Below are 20,134 nucleotides of genomic sequence, written 5' to 3' on the forward strand. Positions count from 1 at the left end.
GGGATTTTTTGGGGGCGAGGGGCCCCTCAGGAGCAGGCCAGCTTCAGCTGACACATGTGCTACCCGCCGGCAGAGGAAGGGCTAGGACTTGTTGGCCCCCAGTGACCCTTCCCAGTGGCAAAGGGGCCTAACCAACCTCCCAGGACCTACGAGCCCCTTCATGACCTTCTTCAGACACTGGGGTCAGAGGCTCCGCCATCTCTGGGTCTCCAGGCAGGGCGGTAGTGAGCAGGCAGAAGTCAGAGGTCATGGGCAGGATGTTTTTCCTGGCCAGGAGTATTTGCAAATCAGAGTTCAGAAATTAGGACTTGTTTATGCAGTTATTTTAAGATTATCCTTTTGAATAGTACAGAGTAACTGTTGAAAACTGGCAAATAGTTCATAGAAATGGAACACTCAAACTCCAAACTTCTGTGATTTTCCTTGTATTGAACATGTGGTTTTCTCTTTGAATCCTTTTGTTGAGGATGAGTGCGCAGTAATTGGACCTAAAAATGTATCCAAATTATAGCATCTTTATCAGAATTAGCTGACAACATAATTATGATTATATTTCAGGGTATAAGATACATTTTTCCATATTAGTCCCCTATAACAAATGAAAAGAGCTCCTTTGTTGTTATTTTGGTGGAATAACAATTCCTAATATTTGGGGGGGCAGCCTCAGCTGACACTTTGTTTGCCTGTTCTGGCATTTTGCTGTTCACACCCTGCTTTATGGGCATCTCCAGAGAGTGCCTGGGTTCCCTCCCGGTCGGCGGTCTGGGGACAGTCACAGATGATGTTCAAGGAGGAACACTGTGTATTCTGTCTGGACTTCCAGAACCAGCTGCCCTTAAACATACCAGATTGCATCGGGGGGCTGGCTGGCTCAGTTGTGGGAGCGCTGTGACTCTTGGTCTCAGGGTTGTAAGTTTGAGCCCCATTGGGTGTAGAGATTACTTAAAAATAAAATCTGGGAAAAAAACATAGAAAGCCAAGATTGCATGGCAGGTGGCAACACAGAGCCCACCCACCCACTGGCATAGCTCATGGGGGAGTAGTTGTGTGGTCCTGTTGGCAGTTACGTGGCTGTGTCCCTTACCAGTGCTGACCTGGAAAGGGCCACGTGGCACCACGGAGACTGGGGGCCTGGGTCTGGTAGTTCTGCGTTCCACCTTGACTGCTTCCCTGGCCGCATGGCCGGGGGGTCGGGGGGAGGCCAGCCTCTCCGCCTCCTGGGGCCCACAGGCTCACGGCCGCCCCCACCCTCGGTGAAGTGATGGTTCTCCTGGGTCACACGTGTCTTTATCTCAGTGCCCGCCCCTGGGAGCTCCGGGTCTAGTCTCCATCTGCCTACCCAACGAGCTACGGGCATGGGAAGCGCGTGGGCCAAGGCCAGGTGCCACCCCGGCCTTCAGGGGGTGTGGAATAGCCAGGTAACAGCTGCCTGACTTACAGTGGCTTCCCATGCTTTGTCACGTGTAGACGCAGACGTCGTCTCATTAATCTGGTCTCCAGACAGGGACTGGTGTGCCTGTCCCTGAGCCTCACACTTAAATGCTGCGGTCACTGGAAGTTCTGCTCTGTTAAATGTCACTGGATTCCCTTTCTCCCAAGAGCATCACAGAAGTCAGTACCACGTAGAGTCTGTCGGGAAGTAGCTTCGGTGGCTGGGGTGTGCCGTGTCCCTGTCGCCATGCGGTCAGGGCTGCACGCCTGAGCTGTGTCTGTGACGGGGGCCTGTGGGGGGTCCACTCGTGGCCACTGCCCAGTACGCGCTGGAATGAGCACAAAGGAAACTGATGGCTGATGCGGGGGCTGTGCTCTTGGCGGGGCTTGTCATTCAGACGCTGTGGGCCACCACGGTAAGCATTTTAGCCCAACCTGAAGGAGCGCCGCGCCAGTGTGTAGCCACACTCAGCTCCTGTCGGAAGCAGGTGGCCGAGAGTCTGCTCCCTGCTCCCTGCCGACCGTGACTCGGGCGAGCTGCTCTCCTCTCTCAGGCTCCGTTTCCTTGCCCTTGGAAGGGGCTTTACAAACCCTGTTTTGCCTAAATCGTGGAGTCGTTGTAGGGTCAGCAGGAAGCACGTCGAAAACAACATGGCCTCATATAAAGATAAGAATTGTTTCTGTAATCTCTTCATGTTTGAACAGGAAGCCTTTCGGGTTCCTTAGGAATAAAGCATTTCTTGGAGAAAAATAAAATATCGATTGGCAGTATTCATGAGAGATTTTCATTGATGAAGCAATGTTCTGCTTTGTTAAATTTCTGTTTCCGGTGTTGTTTGGTAGGGAGGAACCCTCGTGGGTCATTACTCCGCCTGCGTGTCCGCCGAGGAGGCCTTCCTTTGGGTCCAGAGGGAGACCTGGCCTCAGTGCCTCAAAGGGCTCTGTCCTCACTGGGGCAGCGTCAGGCTGGCCCACTGCCTTTCTCTCTGGTCAGAGAGTTTTGCAGCAAAGAGGAAGAGAAAAATGAGGTGGGGGAGAGCAGGGGAGTGGAGATCAAGAAAGATTTTTGTTTTAAGACAGCAAAGATAAGCATGCGGCAAGTGGCAGAGGGGAAGAATTGGTGGTCTGGAGAGAGAAGCAGAAGTTTCTGGAACACTGTCACTGGGCGGGGGAGGGGTTGGGGTTCTGTGCACGCAGGTCCCACATATCCAGTGGCCTTCTAGGATGGGCTGTGGGTTCGGTCTTCCCAGGTGTAGGCACAAGGGCTGTGTTGTCTTTAGAGAATTTTAAAGCAGTAACGACTTTTAAATGTTGGCCTACTTTTTTGCTTTTTCATGTCCCTGAGCCACTGGTACTAAACAGTATCGGTGACAAAAATGTTGCGTGCTGGGGTGGCCTGCCCCCACAGACCCCCGCCCCACCTCCCACAACACACACACCTTCCGTGGCACTGCAGGTGCCGACCGTCGACCGTCGTAGCAACAGGAGCAAGGCGGGGCGGGCGGGTGGGCAGGTGTGGGGGAGGAGGCGTGAGGGCTGTCGTTGTGTGGCTCGTGGGGCATAGGAAGCAAGGTCAGCAGCCCAGTGTGAGGCTGGGAGGCGGGTGTGCCGCGGTAAGAAGCATTTGTCCACCGTCCGCGGAGAGCGGATGGCCTAGAGCTCCTGCAGGATTGCCATGTGTCTGTCCAGCCTCCAGAGAGAGCAGGTGGCCCGGAGACCTTGTGTGACTGCCGGGCAGGGTTGAGTCCCCGTGAGGCTGGTGAGGGTGGGGGGAAGCAGGGAGTGTGGGTGTGGGCGAGGGTATGTGGTAGCTGGAGAGCTGGACTAGTCAGGGCTGTGGTGTACGGTGTTCCCACTGCCCAGCCGGCCGGGGAGCGGCCTCTCCCAGCGCATTCCGGCAGCCCGGGGGTATTACTACCTCCTGAAGGTCGCTGCGCTTCCCAGCGTCTAGGGGCGGGGTTGGGAATGCAGTCTGGGTTTGGCTTCTAGGGGCGGGGTTGGGAATGCAGTCTGGGTTTGTCCGGCTTCAAAGCCAGTGTCCCTTCCATCATCCGGTTCTCCTCTGCACTGTTAAAAAAAAGAGCTAGCTTTTAATTAGTTTTTGATCCTGAATTTAATATTCCTCTATGTACTGACAATTATCTGAGACTCAGAAAGGAGCTTTTTCCCATTACATCTTCCTGCCTAGTATAATGGGATGAAAGTAATGGACTACTAGTAAATATTGGTGAATGATGGTAATGCTTTCAAATAGGAATTAAGTGGCTTAAAAAAAAATCAACAGATTCCCCTTCTTCTTGTTTTTAGTCCGTATACCAGCCAGCGAAAGGTGTCTTGGCTCTTGAGAAATGCTGTTTTGATCAATTTTTCCTTGTACCTAATTTGAGAGAGCCTAGCTAGAGCACTTAATTGCTGTCAGTGAGGTTCATTCATTTGAAGGTTGGGTTTTGGTTTTGCAGTTTCCTACTTTTTTTTTTTTTTTTCTTTTTACCTTGCCATGTCAATGCTGGAATCTGGGACGTTGGGTATATTTGGGTAACGCGGGCGGGGAGGGCAGGGTTTGCCTACACTAGACACTAGCTAGGAGGACTGAAGAATGAATGTTAGGTTGAAATAACATAGTTTGCTTTTTTTTTTTCCTTACAGAAAACACAGCCATCTTCATGTGCAAATGTTGTAACCTTTTCTCACCCAACCAGTCAGAGCTACTGTCCCACGTTTCTGAGAAGCACACGGAAGAAGGGGTTAATGTCGATGAAATCATCATTCCCCTCAGACCTCTGAGTACACCTGAACCCACCAACCCGAGCAGAAGTGGAGATGGTAAGAGGCCTTGGCGTTCCGGGGTGGGGAGGCCACGGCCACGGACGTGCCCGTTGGTGGCGATGGTGGTGATTTGCTCACACGTACTTTGACACTAGGTTTGTGTTTGGTGGGCCCTGAAGCCCAGAGCGCTCCCGTTTCCCACAGTTAGTCCTTGTCCAGCTCTAGGCCCGCTCAGATAGGAGTGTGTGTGTGAGCGCACCGCACCCGGCCCCTGCGGGAGCTTCTCCAGCGCCTGGCTGTAGGAGGAGGAGGAAATGCGTGAAGGAAGGAGGGAGTGCATGAGAGGAGGGGGTAGCCTCCCACAGTGTACAGAGCACGAGCTTGTCCTCAGACGAGTGTGGCTGTCACCCAGCTCTGGGACCCGCGTGCTGCGTTCCTGGAAGCACAGGACGTGACTTCTCTGAGCCTCCCCGTGCTTACCTGACAAATGAAGATGAATGTGCCTGTCACAGGCGGGATGTGCCTGTGGCACCAGATGACGCCCAGCACGGAAGACGATAAAGGGGAGCTATTCTAACATGTGTGATGAATGTGTAAGGATACACAACCCGAGGCACAGCGTTCCTGAACGAGCGTGTAAACCTTTGATCCGCACAGACTCCTCCGGGTCTGCAGGCAGCGTGCGGAGTGAGATCCGTCTTGTCTGCAGCGTCCAGACGTGTCCCGCTGGACGGCCCCCGGCGCGGAAGGCGGCTGGCCTCGAGACGCCGCCGAGGTGCTGTAATGAGGTCCCCGTAGACCAAGAGAATATGGAGTAGAGGAAGCGTAGCTGCACATGGCAGTTCCAAAAAGCCCCCACAAAACCGTTCTTATATGGCGAGGGACCCACGCCAGGCCCCTGCACAGAAGGATGCTCTGTTCCGTGGCAGGACTCGTCAGCGGATGACCTAGTGCTCGTTCCTGGGCGGATTCAGACTGGCGCTTCCCAGCAGCCGCGTTATTGATCCTCTGTCTGACATCGTTAGCGAGGAGCGACTCCAGACAGACAATGTTTGGTTAATGAGTCACTCTGGCCGTTCGAGGGAGCGCAGAGAAATACACCTGACTGAGGATTAAGTTGTTGGAGTTAGGCGAAGCTCTGCTGGTTACTGGGAGTGGTGTGAGCTGAAGCTGAGGAAACCCAGCCCCGGTGAGCCTGGAGGCGGCGAGCGAGGAGAAGCGGGCATCCTCGTGTCTCCTCACCTGCAGCCGGCTGCTCTGGGCCCGCAGCGCTTCAGCCCTGGCACGGGCCTCGGGGCTGGATCTGTCCTCTCCCCACTTCGGGAAAGCAGGTCCGAGGTGGGAAGTGCCACGTAATCACAACTCAACCGATGGTGCCCATTTGAGTGTCTTTGCTTTGGGGAAGAGGACGGGGAGGGAGGTCAGTGTGGCGTTAAGAATCTACTGAGTAGCCTGATTAAAAATAGGCAGAAGAGCTGAACAGACATGTTCCCGAAGAAGGCGTACAGATGACCAACAGGTGCGTGAAAAGTGTCTCTAACCTCAGTGTCTCTAACCATCAGGGACATGCAAGTCCAAACCGCAGGGAGCGCTCAACTCGCGTGTGGTGGGAACGGCTGTCCTCAGCAGGACGAGATAACCAGGGTTGGCGAGGATGTAGAGAAAAGGGACCTTTGTGCCCTGTTGGTGGGAATGCGAACTGGTGCGACCACTATGGAGAACAGGATGGAGGTTCCTCAAGAAAGTAAAGATAGAATTACCACGTGATCCAGCAGTCTCACTTCTGGAAAAGTATCCAAAGGAAGTGAAATCAACAAGGCGGAGAGAGATCTGCACCGTGTTCATTGCAGATTCGTTTACAATAGATAACCTAAGTGTCCGCAGATGAGTGGATTCAGAAGATCTCTCTCTCTCTCACACACACACACACAGGAATGTTATTCAGCCCTAACAAAGGAGGAAAGCCTGCTGTTTGCTGCATGGATGAATCCGGAAGACATTATCCTAAGTGAAATAAACTAGATGCAGAAAGACTCATACTGTATGATCTCACATAAATGTCGAATCTAAAATAGGTGAATTCACAGAACCAAAGAGTAGAACGATGGTTGCCCGGGAGTTGGGCGAATGGGGAGATGATAGTCAAGAGGTACAGACTCTGAGCTGGGTAGGTTCTGGGGATCTAACGTGCAGCCTGGGGATTACAGTTCACGGTACTGTAGCGTATACCTGGAGTTCCTGACTGAGTAGATCGTGAGTGTTCTCACCAAAAGAAAAAGATGGTTCTCCTGTCAATTGTAGTGAGCATTTCACAGTGTATATGTACATTAAGCCATCTTGTCGTGCATCTTAAAAAAACAAATCGTGTGACCTAAATATATGCAATTTTGGTTGGTCGATCATCCATTAGTAAAGCTGGAAAAAAAAAGAATCTGCCTAATGCCAGGGCCTTACAGTTCAGCTACCCCTCTCTCTGCCACTGAGTCTGGGGGTGAGTAAGGCCCATCTGTCCAGACCTCACTGGAGGACTCCTGATTTCGTCCACATTCCCTATGGCCACAGTCCTGCGGAGTGGTTAAGATGCATGGGCTTTCCAAAGAGTGTGGCTTAACAGACAGTTGGAACCAGAGCTTTAGTCAGGAACTTTGAGTGTTGCCTCTGGGGTTGAGCTTCTATAAACTCAGAAGAACGGATAAAATCTCTTATGTAAAATTCATATGGCAGATAGAAGTCACATGGATTAATGGGCTGACAACGTTGAGAAAGGTGGTTACAAAGCTTTAATTCTGTTTTTATTCAGCTTTGCTTATTAAGATTTTTCTTCCAATTAACATGAAATGTGAATGAGATAAAATAATTTGAATTTTTCATTTCATTTATAAATAATGAGCAAGTGATGAGAGCACAGATAGATCTCCTCCTGGAATTCTGCGCATCAGTGGTTTCTGGGACGCGTATGCTGAGTTCCGTCCTCGCCCTTGTTCCTGATGGTAGTGAGAGGCATGGCTCTCCGCTCAGGACACCACCCTGGGTCCCCCTCTTCCTTGAGATCCATCCTCCTCTCCGTCTCCCCGACAACCAGCCCACCAGGCCCGTCTCCCCCCCGAACCTGCCCTGCGGCCACGGTCCGTCCCTCAGTGGGGATGACCATGTGTTCTCTCTCCCCTTCGTGCCAGGAATGCGCTGACTTACGTGGATGGGTTTTCATACCCTGAACCACTCTTGTGTTCTTGGGATACATTCCACTCAGTCATACTGCATAATCCTTTTTCATGTGCTCGTGGAGCTGGTCTGCTGGAACCTTGATGAAGAGATTAGGGTTTGTATTCAGAAACCTTATGGAGGGCCATTTCTCTGACGTCTTTGGTTTTGGAATCAGAATAATAGTGGCTTCACAGAATGAGCTGGGAAGTGTCCCTGCCTCCTCTGTTTTTTGGAGGATTTTGGAAGTATTGGTGTTAGTTCTTCTTGATGTTTGATAGAATTCACTGGTGAAGCCCTTTAATTCTGGCCTTTGGGTGGGAAGTTTTTGTATTACCGGTTCAGTTTCTTTGCTTGCAATAGGTGTGTGACTATGTTCTGTTGCTTTTTGAATTCCTTTCAGTGGTATGTGTCCTTGGAAGTTATCCATTTCATCAAAGTTCTCTGATTTGTTGGAAATAATTACTTGTTTACAGTATCCCTGAGAATTAAAAACAAAACAAAACAAAACACTTTTTTGTAAGATGAGTGGTAATGTTCCATTTTCCACTCTTGATTTTAGCTGTTTGAATCTTACCTCTTTTTCCTTGGTGAGTTTAGCTAAAAGTTTGTCAGTTTTCTGATTTCTATCTTCTGTTTTTCGTTTAATTTTTACTTTTTGTCCTTCTGTTGGCGTGCATTTGCTTTGCTTCTGTTTTCTCTGGTTTCTTGGGTTAGAGGAGTAGGCTACCGATGGGAGATCTTTCTGTGTCTCACACAGGCATTTACATTTACAGCTTTGTGGACCTGTTCTCACTGCATCCCACCTGTGTTTGCATGTCGTGTTTCCTCTTGATCATCTCAGTGTTGTTTCCTGATTTGATATCCTCTTTGACCTATTCATTATTTAGGAGCACCATTTAATTTCCATGTATCTTTGAGATTTATAAATGTTCTTTTTATTTTTTTAAGATTTATTTATTTGTTTGATATTTGACAGAGACAGTGAGAGAGGGAACACAAGCTGGGAGAGTGGCAGAGGGAGAGACCGTCTTCCCATGGAGCAGGGAGCCCGATGCGGGGGGTTGATCCCAGGACCCTGGGATCATGACCTGAGCCAAAGGCAGATGTCTAATGACTGAGCCACCCAGGCGCCCCTGTTTTTTCTTTTTTAAAATTAAATTTTAATTGGAATACATGTTACAAGAGTGGCGGGGTGTGTAATAATATATATTATGAGATGATCACCACGATGGCTCTGGTCACCATTTGTCACTGAAGTTATTATAATATTATCGATTATCTTCCCTATGCTGTACTTTTTTTTTTTTTAAGGTTTTTAAAATTACTCATTAGAGAGCACGAGCGAGAGCAGGAGCAGCGAGGGTCAGAGAGAGAGGGAGAGGCAGACTTCTCCCTTAGCAGGGAGCCCCATGCAGAGCTTAATCCCAGAACCCGGGATCACAACCCGAGTGCCAGGCAGATGCTTAACCGACTGAGCTACCCAGGTGCCCCTTCTATGCTGTACTTTTCATCCCCATGACTTAGTTATTTTATAGCTGGAAGTTTGCACCTCTTAATCCCCTTCATGTGTTTCACTCATCCCCCATCCCTCTCCCTCTGGCAACCACCTGTTTGTCCTCTACTTCTGTTTTGTTTTTTTTTAGACTCTGTATATAAGTGAAATCATATGGTATTTATCATTCTCTTTCAGACTTATTTTACTTAGCATAATACTCCCTGGGTTTATCTGTGTTGTCACAAATGGCAAGATTTCATTATTTTTTATGGCTAAGAGACATTCCGGTGTGTGTGTGTGTGTGTGTGTGTGTGTGTGTGTGTACACAGACATAACACAACTTTTTTTCCCATTCATCTATCGGTAGACACTTAGGCTGCTTCCATATCTTGGCTATTTTAAATAATGCTGTAGTGAATGAAGATGTGTGTGTAGTTTTTCAAATTAGTGTTTTCATTTTCTTCAATACCTAGAAATAGAGTTTCTGGATGGTAGGGCAGTTCTGTTTTTAATTTTTTGAGGAGCCTCCACACTGTTTTCCAGAGTGGCTGCACCAGTTTGCATTCTTGCCAACAGTGCAAGAGGTTCCCGTTCCTCCACATCCTCTCCAACACTTGTTATTTCCTCCCTTTTTGATAATAGCCCTTCTGACAGGTGTGAGGTGGTATCTCACTGTAGTTTTGGTTTGCGTTTCCCTGACGAGTGATGTTGAGCATCTTTTCATGTGTCTCTCTGCCATCTCCATGTGTTCTTTGGAAAAATGTCTGTTCAGTTCCTCTGCCCATTTCTTAATTGGGTTATGTTTTGTTTTGTTTTTTTGGGTTTTTTTTTTTGGTCATTCACTTGTATGAGTTATTTATTTCTAATTTCAGCTCACATAGTTTGTATGTATTTGAGCCCTTACACATTTATTGAAACTTGATATATGGACTAACATGGTTTATCTTAGAGACTGTTCCCTGTGTGATTGAGAAAAATTTATAGTCTGCTACTGATGGTGGCACATTCGCATAGATAAGTGTTAGGTTTTGCTGGTCTGTAATGCTGTCCGCGTCTTCCATTTCCTTACTGAAGCCCAGATTTTTATAACTGAGGAATTTGTGGCTCAGAGACTGGAGGTCTTACAACCACCCGCTCACGGTGACCCAGTTAGTAGGTGGGAGGGTGGGATTTGGGCCCAGCTGCCCTGATGGCATTTGCCTGCTCTTGTACTGCTCTGTGTATAATCAGATTCTTACTACGAAGCTACTTTAAAAATTATTTTCCTTTATTAACTAATTTACTTTTGACTTAAATTTTTCTTGAACACATTTCTTCTCTTTTTTTGGTGTGCACATACGGGAAGATTAGTTGCCTGTACAGTTTAATTTTTAAAAGTATTTAAGACTTTAATTAAACGCAGAGTCTTAATATGAGAACGTTTCTTCAAAAGTCTTTCATTAAGAACCCCAAGTCTTCCTTTTTCTCTCTGTGAGTCCGTAAAATTCGAGGCTTCCAGAAGCTTAGTTTCTCTCTAATGACTTCTATTCAAGTTTAACCTTCACAATTCATTTTAAGTTGAGAGATACTTGAAATGGTTTAATTAAACCTTTAACTGAGTAGTAATTGATTTATTGTTTTGGTCTCCCTTTATAACAGGAAGGTTCCTAAATCCTTTGGTTTATTTTATAGCCTTTTAATCTTTTTTGCTCATGTAGGAAGTGGTCTGCCTAAGATCCTTTCATTTTCTCCTCTCTTCCCCATCAGATCTCTGGCTATGGTCCAAGAAAAAATTGCCTTACAGAGAGAATGTGCGTGCGTGTGGTTGTGACTGAGGATGTATGTGGGTGTGTATTTGGGTGTGAGTGGTGGGTGAGTGTGCGTGCACATGTTCGTTCTTCCTGATGGCGGCTAGGACAGGGGGACCTGCTGGGGCTGGAACTCACGGGGGTCCCTGGAGAACCTCTGCGATCTTCTTCCCCTTTCAGACCTCCCAGTGGAGCTCTTCTCCTTTTATCTCTGCCTTCCCTCACACCCCGTTTCTTTATTCAGACATCACGCACCTGTCAGATGCTTGGGTGCTCTGCTCGGTGCTGAGAGTGCGGGGCGCACGGGGCGCTCTTCCCACTGGGCCCTCCTCCAGGCTGGGGGGTCGCAGGTAGGCAAAGAGGCAGTTGTGCAGGGCAGCAGGGAAAGCGCTTCTCTGGGATCAAAGACGGGATGCCAGAGACGGGGTCACAGATTTTAGTCTGAGGGTGGAAGCTGACGTCCAAGTGTAAATCTCTGTGTTGTCCCTCCTGGACTGCTCCCACGAATAGGGTCATTCTGAGTGTACACAGGCATTGCTGTGCTCTGTTCCAGAAACCACTGAAGCCTGAGCCCGCTAACCTCCTTGGGTGGCAGTGTGGGGGTAGTTAAAGAGCACCCATCCCGGACTCAGGTGGACCAGGTCCCGTCCTGGGCTGTCATCTGATTGCCTCTGCTGGGGCTGACACACACAGGGCTTTTGTGCGGGTTACAAAGAGGCGCCCCACTCTGGGCCGGGGAGGTAGTAGCCGGCTTGCTTTCTGGGTGAACAAGCAGAAAACGTGGTCAGGGCGGATGCAGCCGGCGCCCCAGTGCTCAGCTCGGCTCGTGGAGCATGGCCTGGGTATTGGACCCCCCACCCTACCCCCGTGGCGCCTCACGCAGGGCTCTGCCTGCACCGCACCTGTGGAGGCCCTGCTGGGACTTTGGCAGGTGGCTTCTGTCCTCTGTCAGCGGGACATAAGATGCTTGCCTTTTTTTTTTGGAAAAGGTTACGTGATAAATGCATGTTAATACACGGTGCCTTAGTACGTGGTATGCGCACGCTGCCCTTCAGAGCCCCTAGTTCCCGTTTCCTCCATCTGTGGTCTGGTTCAGGAGTCGGATCGCACTGAGGCTTGTAGCTGGGGACGCGGTGGTCCCTTTCCTGCGGAGTGTGGCGGAGGGTCCCGCAGTTCTACTTCCGCGCTATGAAATGAACTGACGTCAGCCTGAGGCTCGCCGGCTCTGAGGCGAGCAGTGGGCTCAAAGCCTAGCTGTGCCACTTAGTTTTCTGTGTCTCGAGGCCGCTTGGTGAGCCTTGTCGAACCTCAGCGTCGCCTTCTGTGCAGGGGCGTGCTACGGTGCTCCCGCAGGGACTGGACGGGAGACGCCTGGGAAGCGCGTAGCAGGGCGCCTGCGCGGGGCGCACCGTCTGCTTTCTCGCCGCTGCTGCTGGCGGCCCGCACTGTCGCCGGGGACTCCGCGGGGAGCAGGCGTGGGCGCCTCCGGCCCCCTGGGCGCCCTGTGTCATAGGGCCGGCTGCGGTCTGTCCCGTGGAGAGGTGCTGCGTCCCCCATAGACCTCCAAGGCGCGCTCTCCCTCGGTTCTGATAAGTAACTCATTGTCTTCCCGGGGCTCGTTGGGAGTAGATGTCAGGGAGGTGGACTCTCGGGCCCAGCCGTGTTCGAGTTGCCTCCGTTCTCCAGTTGGAGAGACTGGATTGAGCTGTGGAGTGAGGGCTTTCTCCCTGGCCTCCAGCGTGGTGAAATGTGGATGCGCCTGATTCGGGGCGCTGGCTTTCTGGGTGTGGGAGAGGCGTCGGAAGGAAGAAATCAAGGGAGGAGGGCTGTCGCGCAAGAGCAGGTGTGCGTTCTGTCACATGGTCTGGCAGCGGACGGGGCAGGAGGTAACGGTTGCTTCAGGGAAGTAGTCCAAGGGAGAGTTTTAATGAGTGTGGCCGTAGTAACACGAGGTTGCCATTTAGTGATCCCCTTCCAAGTACTATGCTCAGCATTTTAATGGATGGCTTTTATTTATAGGGGACTATAAAACAGAGACAGTTTTGTGTTTATTTTTCATACTATAGAGGTGGCTGCTTGGGGGGGATTTAACGTGGGGCGCCTGGCTCGCAGCTGGTGGTCTCTGCAGTGCAGCACAGGCTCTTTCCACGGGTCAGAGCCCACCCAGGGGCCACACGACCTAGCAGAAAGAGCCCAGCAGGGAGAGGGAACCCAGATCCTGGTTCTGGGAGCTTAGCAGCAGCTTCTGGAAAACGTGCCAAGCCCCTTGGACCTCCAAGTCCCTTATTTCTTTTCTTACTGAGGAAATTACATTTGCTGCATCCATCTCTGAAGGTTTTTATGGGGATAAAATGAGATAAGAACTGGGAACGGGCCTTGCACACTCGAGTGATGTATAAATAAAGGGCTTACGTTATTAGATTTTTAGCAACGTGGAGCTGTTTTTTCGTGGTGCTCATGTCGTCTTTTGATTGAATTAAACCTTCGGCTGATTGTTCCTGTCCTTTGCCAGTTTTGGCCTTGGATCTGTAGGGATGGTTCTCTGTGAGGAAGTTGTCCCCACACTGTGGTGTTGGGCAGGGTTGAAAGGTGTGGTGGCCCCCATCGGTCTTCCTTCTGGAAACTCTGGATGCAGGAAGTGGCTTCTTTTCTTGCCATCAAACAATGTGTATTTACTAATTAAGTGTCCCCTTCATCTCCAGCTCTGTTTGTGATCCTTGGGCTCTGGGAATTCAACCTCAGGATGTGTAATGGGTGGGAAGAGAGGGAAACACGCAGGCTGGAGGCTGTGTCAGTGGCGTGCACAACACGCGTACCTCACACTGTCAGCACGAGACCAGCTGGGACAGCCTCGTGGAGGAGGACGTGAGGGTTTGAATTGGGGCCTGGGGTCTGACTGGGGTGCAGGAGGTGCGCACAGACGGGGGAGCAGTGCAGGTACATAAAAAGACTGGGATTGTCTGTGCAAATTTAGGGAGGTCTGGAACATTGCCGAGGACTTGAGAGAGAGCACAGCTGTGTATGTGTGTGCGTGTTGAGCCATGTGAGGAAGGACCGAGAACACCAGGTCTGACTGTTGTGAACAATGGAATGTTCTAGAACGAGGTAGTGAGACAAGAGGAGGACGGGAGCAGGAGGTTGTGGTCCAGGGGCCATGTGTAGGGATTTATGGAGTTTAGTGGGCAGATGTCTTTCGGACAAATCAGAGGTCCTGGACAGACCGAATCAAGGACTGCACGCAGGGGGAAGGGGAATGAAGGGCAAGCCCATCCCAGGGTTTTGACTGAGAGGTTGCAAGGTTTCCCTTGCCCAGTTCCAGAGTTCTCAGCAATTCTGTAAAATGTTTGTAGTTGACAGCAGCAACTCGTTTTCTGTGCTTTTAAATTATTCCAAGTTCATCTATGAATATTTCATTTTCCGCTAATTGGTCTTGAGCATCTGCATTATGGATGTAGCAAGATGTAAGATTAGTTTTGTCACCGTCCTGTTAGAGGATTTCCAAAGCTCTCAGGGCTGATTTTGTCTTTCTTCCTTGACAGCCACATTGCGCACGGCCCGCTGGTTTAATGCACCGAGATCGATTGGCACCTGCTGTGCAGGACACCAGGTTAGGTGCTGGGGGAGAAAGAGAGTCAGGACCTGGGCTCTGCCTGCAGGAGTCCCCTGTCTGCCAGGAATGACCCAGACTGTGGCAGAGTCTCGCACCCTGTGGCACCATGGTCACGGTCACGTGCTCTGGCTCATCTCTGAGGAGAGAATGCCGTGTGTCCTGCCACAGTGTGTGGGCTGGACCCTAGGTTAGGGGCACAGTTGCCCGCAAGACTGCTCAGACCCCAGCCACAAGTTTGGGAGTCCCCGGGCCACCCTCTCTCTGACCAGCTAGCTGCAAATTTGGGGACCCCAAGAACTCCCTCTGGTTCCTTAATTTGCTAGAATGATTCACAGAACTCAGAAAAGCACTATACTTGTGATTACCATTTTATACAAAAAGCATAGAGGTCAAAACCATCCAAAGGGAGAGATGCATGGGCCAAGTCTGGGATTGGGAGGGTTCTAGACATGGAGCTTTTGGCCCTCCTTCTCCCCCTGTTCAGTCCTGGGTGCTCTTGCTTCTTCCTGCTGTATTACGTGATGGGACTCTGGTATTCCCAGCCAGGGATGCTCACCCCAGCCTTCAGTGTCCGGCTCGATGACACACTGCTCACGTGGCTGGCCTTCAGTCCCTCCTCCTGTAGGTTCTGATGAACACCTCTGTTCTCCAGTTCTCCAGAGGTCAGAACTGCTCTGACTGGTCACAGGCCCTGTCATAAATCACGTTGTTAGACTGTCGGTGGCCCCAGACCCCAGGTAAACAGGCAATCAGGCAGGATCTTCTGGGAGCCTAGAGGTCACCCCAGTGGCTGAAGGCAGAGGCCATCGCTCTGGGTAAGGTTCCTTCATCACCACCCAGCTACACCCGAAGCCTGTCTGAGGAGGAAGGCCAGTCTGCACAGCAGGGTGCAGAGGCCTTTGTGGCGGGTGGGCCCGGGCCCAGACTTCCATAACCATCACGCGGCTCAGTCGATGTGACACGCGGTAGGTGTTTGGGAGCCTTGTTGCTAATTCTGCTTCTCTACCCCTCATTGCTGCTTCGGCAACTTGGCGCCAGCACGTGCCATTGGGAAGAGTAGCAGGGAGGGAAGTTTCAGTGACTGGAGGGTCAGCGGTTTGTTCTTCCTTCGTATGTCCCTCTCCTTGCCCCATCTGCCCCGCCCTCCCGTAGGTGTCAACTGGGCCTTGTGTCTATGCAGCTGTTCCCCCCCGGAAAATCCAGTGTGGGCAGCGGGATCCGAGCATCTCGTGCCCTTGTTTGTCTTGTCTGGTCTCTTCTGCCTTCCTGTTAAGTACTTTCCCCTCCTTTGTTCCCCGACCCCATCTCCGGCACGCCCCTCGGTAGAGTGGGAAGGAAGTCACCATCCGCTGTGCTGGCTGCCCTGGCCAAGGAGGGTTCTGGTTTGTCTCTCTTGGTCATTGTTGACCACTCTTTGGCCCTGCAGCTCTGCAGAAGCTCTGCCCCTACAAGCCCCCCCCCAACCCTTTCCCCCATTGTAGTGCATGATCTCCCTGAGTTCTGGGGACCCCATGTCAAAGCAGCCTCCTTTGTCCAGAGCTCATGTGGTCATCATTTTGGTGTGGCCCTTTTCCCCGGATGGTGCTGGAACCCTATACCCCATCCTCTCTTCTGCTGCTCAGATTGGGAGGACTGCCAACGCGCCCTACCTCAGTAACGCCCTAACCTCAGTAGGCCAGTAATGCTGGGGTGTCAGCTAGATGGTGTCTCGGGGTACCTGTCAGGTCACATCGTCTGAGACCACGCCTCTCCACCTTTACACACCCAACAGCACGTGCTCCCTGACCCCGCTTACCCATCGGAATTCCCACCTTCATTCTGGAGCTGAATGCCTTAAAATTGAGTGCTAATTGAGAAGAAATACAAGTTGAAAAATGATTTGAAACTTGCTCCGATGCAGCTCTGAGCATGCCGTCGAACTCCCTAGGCCGCTAGGAAACGTGAAAAATACTGCTGCTGTCTTTAGTCCTGTGGTTGGTAGACTTTAGGTTGTAATTATTTTTTCTCTGTTTTATCAGAACAGTTTGGCTGTGGTAATTATGATGCTTTGAAATAATCTGAGTAGTTGAGGAGCTCATTAAGACCACGAGAAGCTAACAGCCTCGGCGAATCCTTTGCGAGGAAGTCCTTCAGCACTTTCTGAGACGGGTGTAGATAGGGTCAATGGCTCACGAGGGGTGTGATCCGTGAACAAGGGGGGGGGCTGCTGGTCACAGCTTAGAACCATCCCCACTTTACGAGAGAAGATGTGCAGAGGTTCTCATCAAACAGTATGTCTAAATCAGGATATGAGGACGTTGATGACACAGTAGCCAGAGGAGCACTAACGATACCGTTTGTAGCTGTTCATTTCTGCAGCTGCTTCAGACTTTGTTTTCCACAAAGCACGAAACTGAGCACATTTGCACATTTGGAAGTGGGTGTGTGCCTCGCACCGTTGCCACGTGTGACTACATTGTGCCCTCTTGTTTCCTCGGCAGAGTTTTCGGTCATGAAGAGGAAGAGAGGCAGGCCCAAGGGCTCCACAAAGAAGCCCAGCGCGGAGGAGGAGCTGGCGGAGAGCACCGTGGGCCCGAGAGCGGACAGCCCACCGGCCCCCAAGGAGGGCAGCGGCCCGGCCCCTGGCAGCCTGGAGTGCGGCAAGTGCTATCGAAAGTTCTCCAACCCGCGCCAGCTGAGGAAGCACATCTGCATCATTGTGCTGAATCTGGACGAGGAGGATGGAGAAGCAGGTACGATGCCCGAGGGCTGAGTGCGGCCGTGTCCTGGGGAGACTTGTACGTACTGACGGCTTCATGGGGACAGTCACCCATGGGATGGCGCGTTTCTGTAGGAGGCTCCCCTGGCTGGCACAGTTCCTCTTTGGGCTGTACGTCCTCTGTGGATTGAGGGTGTTGTGTGGGAGGTGGTGCCCACGGAGTGTGAGTCGGTGGGTTCTGTCTGGGGTTTGCCGAGAGGGTGAGACGTGGTCTATCCTGCGGTGCACTTACGTTCTGGATGGGACGGCAGGGTTGTCCAGCGCCGACCGTCAGCAGGGAATAAACCCTCGGTGACGGGGAGTCGGGAGGGAACCTGCTGTCGCGGTCTGGGGGGCACTGGGATTAGCGGAGGGAGGATGTCTCAGCTGATGGACGGGGCTGCGTGAGCGTGAGTGCGGACGTTAGGATGCTCAGGGCCCCTGTGAGGGACCTTGAGGAGCCAACGGAAGCCGAGGGCTAGGTTGAGGCGGGCATTCTGGAAGCAAATAGAGTGTTGGGGCTTCCTCCACACATGTTCTTGACTGGACTTCAGCTCTGCAGCCGCTTCTCAAAGAGGCTGAAGGGAGTGCGAAGGAGTGACGTCACCATGGCAGAGCCCGTCTCGTGGGCAACCTTCTGGGGCCGTGAAATAGCACCACTGGCCTGGAGGGGAGGGCCTGTCCTGTGGGCTCTGCTGTCGTCTGGCCTTTGTGCTGCTTGTGAAGTGTTCAGACGGCCTGAAAGTTGAGGAAGTTCTTACAGTGCTTTGTGCCGGACTCAGGACGTCACGTGGGAGACCGTTCTGGCTGAAACACGGGCTTTGGGATATGGTTTCCTGCATATGAATCCCAGCTGCTCCGGCCCTTACCAGATTCCTTCTGCCTCTGATGCCTCATCTGTAAAATGGGAATAAAACCCAGCACTCTCTCATATGGTTGCTCGTAGGGTTAAATAGGGCAGGACTTACAAAGTGCTCAGAACAGCACCTCCATATGAAACGTGCTCAGCAATGTTAGCTGTCACTTTCTTCACAGCAGTGTGGAAACAGCACTGTGGTCCTCCTGCCGGTTTTATAGACAAGGGTAGTTAGGCCCCCGGAAGGCAGGTCGTTAGTCTAGGGTCCTTCAGTTAGCAAGGGGACTGAGCCTTTGAACCTCCATTCTCAAGTCCTTTACTATAAATACCTCCAGCGGCGAAGCAAGACCATTGGATGCAAAGTCCTCGCACAGATTGGGGGAGTAATTGAGTAACTCATCACCTTATCCTTAGCAGACATCCAGGCTGGTGGCCAGGACTCATTGCCAACACCCGTGCAGACAGGAAAATACGAAATGTTGTTCTTTCCTTTGAGGAACTGCTCTCAAGGTGACTGTGTGAACCCTTTCTTGGCTGCATGGACTAATGCACATAACGGACGAGCATTCAGGCGAGAGAAGTCAGCGGGAAGGCCGCTGACCCACGGCAGAGCACGAGTCATCGCCCTGTGAGACATGTAGGCAGGGAGTGCTGTGGTCTCCAAGCCTGATGCCCTTTGGCAAATAAAGAGACTTTTAGAGGTGAGATGGTTGAGGGAGGAAGGACTAGGATGTACCGCCCCTGCCCCTAAAGGGCTAATTTCTGGTGGCTTTGTCAGCACTGGCTCTGGATTATGGAGTTGCCCCCATGCCAGGCACATCCCCTCCTCTCTTTTCCTCACACAGATAGTTAATAGTGGTGGCATTTTTTTGTTTATTAAGTTTTTTACTTTAATCCCAGTACAGTTAACAGTGATACTAGTTTCAGGCATGCAATATAGTGATTCGGCAAGTCCATACGTCACCCAGTGCTCATCACAAGTGCCTCTGCCGAGGACGTCCCCATCCCCTTCCCCTAGTTCCCCCCCCACCTCCCCTCCCCCATCAGTGTGTTCTCTAGAGTTAAGGGTCTGCATCTTCATTTGTTTTTTTTTTCTCCTTTGTTTTGTTTCTTAAATTCCACGTATGAAAAACTATGTGGTGTTCTTCTTTCTCTGACTTCTCTCACTTAGCATCACACTCTGGCTCTATCTGCGTCATTGGCAAATGGCAAGAGTTCGCTCATTTTGATGGCTGACACTCCATTGCATGCATAGACCACACCCTCTTATCCATCCGTCTGTCGATGGACGATTGGGTTGATTCTGTAGTTTGGCTATTGTAAATAATGCTGCTATAAGCAAAGGGAGCGTGTATCCCTTTGAATTAGTGGTTTTGTATTTTTGGGGGCAAATATGCAGCAGTGTGATTACTGATTGTAAGGTAGCTCTTTTTAACTTTTTGGAGAACCTCCATGCTGTTTGCCAGGGTGGCTGCACGAGCTTGCATTCCCCATGGGGGTTGCATTTTCATCAGGGGTTCAGCTCTAGCCTTCCGAGCAGCTCCATGGGTACTTCCCCGGGTCAGAGAATCAGACTCTCCGCTCGTTCAGTGCTGTCTTCTTGTGGATCTGCTTTATTTTTGTGCCTTCATGTGATTTATCCCATCAGACTCCTTCTGGGAGACTTCTGGGCTTTTTGTACAGTTGTGGTTGGAAATCAGGGATCTCTTTTGCAAAACCTTCCCACTGCTGCTTCTTCCAGAGGTCAGGCCTGGATCTAACTTGGATGCAGTCTGAGACGTTCGCTTAGTTAGATCTGTGGGTGTTCTGCACTGTCCTCAGGGTTTCTTCCCCCGACACAAAGTTTTTTTAGTGTCTCCCCTTTAGAATAAAGTGCACAGTCCCCTCCTGGGCATTCAGGACCCTCAACAAAAGGGTCTTTCCTTGGAGCTCTACAGCATTGTTTTTCTGCGTCCTGTTGTTTTCAGTTGATGATAATTCAGTTATTTCTAGTCTTTTGCTGTTGTAAATATTGCTTTAATAAGTGCTTCTTTATACATACGCATATGTGTATGTGTGTGTCTATGTATGTGTGTGGGTGTGTACACACACCCATGTACATGTGTATTTGTAGACTTATACTGTTATTTTTATAGGAATAATTCCCAGAAGTGTAACCCCTGGTATATTATATGTTACCAAATCCACGCCACGAAAGCTCACACCAAGTCAGATTCCGAAGGTGTCTGACAGTGCTTATTGGATATTG

At 50.8% G+C, this 20,134-nt stretch overlaps 1 protein-coding gene across 3 annotated transcripts in view; it reads left to right on the top strand.

The window, feature by feature from the left end:
* Positions 1 to 20,134, top strand: part of ZFAT (zinc finger and AT-hook domain containing) — a 182,746-nt gene that overhangs the window by 26,235 nt on the left and 136,377 nt on the right. For all 3 annotated transcript variants that reach the window (XM_047726975.1, XM_047726974.1, XM_047726973.1), the window contains exons 2-3: positions 4,078 to 4,254; positions 16,774 to 17,025. In XM_047726975.1, coding sequence (XP_047582931.1) covers positions 4,078 to 4,254; positions 16,774 to 17,025 — 429 coding nt within the window. The remainder of the gene's footprint in view (positions 1 to 4,077; positions 4,255 to 16,773; positions 17,026 to 20,134) is intronic.

This window comes from Lutra lutra, chromosome 4 (genome assembly GCF_902655055.1).
Source record: "Lutra lutra chromosome 4, mLutLut1.2, whole genome shotgun sequence".
NCBI classification, from domain to species: Eukaryota; Metazoa; Chordata; class Mammalia; order Carnivora; family Mustelidae; genus Lutra; species Lutra lutra.